This window comes from Neurospora tetrasperma, assembly GCF_000213175.1.
Source record: "Neurospora tetrasperma FGSC 2508 unplaced genomic scaffold NEUTE1scaffold_78, whole genome shotgun sequence".
Classification (NCBI taxonomy): domain Eukaryota; kingdom Fungi; phylum Ascomycota; class Sordariomycetes; order Sordariales; family Sordariaceae; genus Neurospora; species Neurospora tetrasperma.
The window spans coordinates 1-2,263 of NW_009799176.1; the positions used below are offsets into that span (position 1 = coordinate 1).

General features: G+C 49.6%; 1 protein-coding gene across 1 annotated transcript; it reads right to left on the reverse strand.

Moving 5' to 3' along the window:
- Window positions 1-37: 37 nt before the first annotated feature.
- On the reverse strand, window positions 38-2,186 carry NEUTE1DRAFT_27870 (uncharacterized protein; the record flags this gene model as incomplete). The annotated part of the gene is made up of 6 exons (XM_009856594.1): window positions 38-114; window positions 348-378; window positions 539-557; window positions 657-775; window positions 865-1,056; window positions 1,506-2,186. Coding segments are annotated over 6 exons (1,119 nt in total), but the record flags the coding sequence as incomplete, so codon positions are not given.
- Between the last annotated feature and the right edge of the window lie 77 nt (window positions 2,187-2,263).

Consider the following 2,263-nt stretch of genomic DNA (forward strand, 5'->3'; position numbering starts at 1 on the left):
ACAACGCAGATGATGAGTGTACGTATGCCAACTTACTTCGTGGGCCGATCACCGACGCAACAACAGGCGAATAAGTCTGTTCATCACCGAGCCATTCACCGGGGTTTTGCGTGACTATCATTGTATTCGAAACGTGCATGTTAGTGATGAGAACTGGTACCAAGATGATATGAGATTGAGATGGAGTAAGGTATCCTAGGGGGAGATGCATACATGGTACCGAAAGCTGTGGTGTCGCTGTCTGGGGAGATAGCATGCTGAATTCCGCGCAAAGAAGAAAAAGCCAGTCAGTAACCTTTCACCTACACTGATAGGGTTGTTTCTTGATAGGGTCACGATGTACTCACTCCTCAAACACAAGCATCCGTCCAGAGAACCCTATAATTTGATCCTGGTGAAAACTAATGTCCGGTATCACGATAATGGTATCGCCGGTGCTACCACATGTAGCGGTGTCTGTCCCAGTCGCAAGGATGTGCTGTTCGAACCAATTCCGGAATATCTTGACTTGATCTTGTAATTCCGTGTGCTCCTTTACGTGGTCACGAGCTGAGGACCTGTTGAAACCGTGAGCGGTACGTTAGCAGTATGTTTACCTCGCTTTGGTTAGGTTGGTGGTTTGTTGATGGAGGGAAGGATTTAAGTAGGTAACTTACCAAAGAACCTGTGCCTCAAGATCGACAAGCCCGCGGCTGGAATGGATTTTTGTTTGGTAGTCTTTTCGGAACTTGGCGTATTCGTGGTAGTGGTTTAGGTCGTATAGAAATTGTGCGGTCTTTTTGGAGCATCATGAGTTTTGTTATTAGCCCAGGGTCGTGGGTTAAGAATCCATCTTGGAAGACAAAATAAAAGCTTGGAGCGTACCTTACTAAGAGAGAAATATATGCCACTCTTAACCTGGTACTTCTCCCACTCTTCATCAAGATTGACAGTTGTCCTATCAACGTTCAAATGGCGTTCGAGTGCATTGACAAACACATCCATTGCGTATTCCGATTTCTGATCCTTGGCGTAGTCCAGATAAAGGATCTTTTTCACGTTGTTGCGGCTTGACTCCTTTGCTGGGACGGTAAGAGGAGAAAAGGTACATTCGGCAATGGTGGAGAGGTCGTGTAAACTCCGACCAAAGATACCTACGCTGTCATTTGGTCCCGGGCTTGATTTGTCGTGTTCCGCCGTCAATGAATGTCGCAAACCATAGAGCCCATATCTCTTCCCCGATTCTCTTACCGCGCTGTCCACTTATTTTCGAATGAAGCCTTGCAGTTAGCTAAGCCCCTTTCAATTTTCTTTGCATCCAGATGAGACCTGTACTCACCATTCCCACCAACAGCATACTCAAGCCAACCATACCCAGCCAAAGCAGACGCCGAGCCCACCCCAGTCCCTCTACAATCAAAGATATTCCCCTTCCTCGCCGCCCTTGGGTTAGCAGGGAAATGCGTCTCTGGCCACAAAGAATTCCCAATCCTCAGCTGGCTAGTCTTCGTCTTCCCCACCAATACCGCTCCTTCTTCTAGCAGCCTCTGAACATAAGCATCAGTCTCTGTGGCGGGCGGGTAGGTATCCACGTAGGCTTTGCAAGAGAGTGTGGTTTGTGTGCCTAGGAGGGAGAGACCGTCTGTTAGGGTTATACGTTTTCCCCGGATTGGACTTGGTCTTTTTTCCCCGCGGGTTGTGAGGCGGGTGTAGTGCCTGCTGGGAACGGGAATCGTTTTGGACATGCTGTCTGAAGCCAGGAAGGAGACTGCTTGGAAACCGGAGGGGTTGTGGACGTCGTTGGGGATCATGCCGTAGATGAAGGCGTCCTGGGTGTCGGGGTATAAGCGGTAGGCTTGATGGAGGTTTGGGCCGCTGAGGAAGTAGGGGCCTGAGGGGAGGTTATCGTCATCTTGGGCTTCGGGGTTGTCTGTGCTGGATGTGTGAAGACTTGTCTTCTGTAGGCGATAGGTTGCTTTGGATGAACAAGAGCTGTCATCCTTTCTCTCGGTAAACAGGCTGATGTTGCCATTTTTTGATGGCTTTTCAACAAGAATGTCCGTGAAACTGGGCGAGCATACATCGTCTGTATCGACGTAGTACTGGAGAAGCTGGCCGATTTGATCTGGTGTGCCGTTGAGCTCTTCTTCGGTCAGGAGGAGCACGGGAATCACTTGGTCGGCTTTGATCGGTGCTTCTGTACTTCCCTGTGAGTAGCATCAGTATAAATCTTTGTAAGGTGTGTGAACCAGAAAGGAGAGGGGGGGGGGGGGGGGGGGGGGGG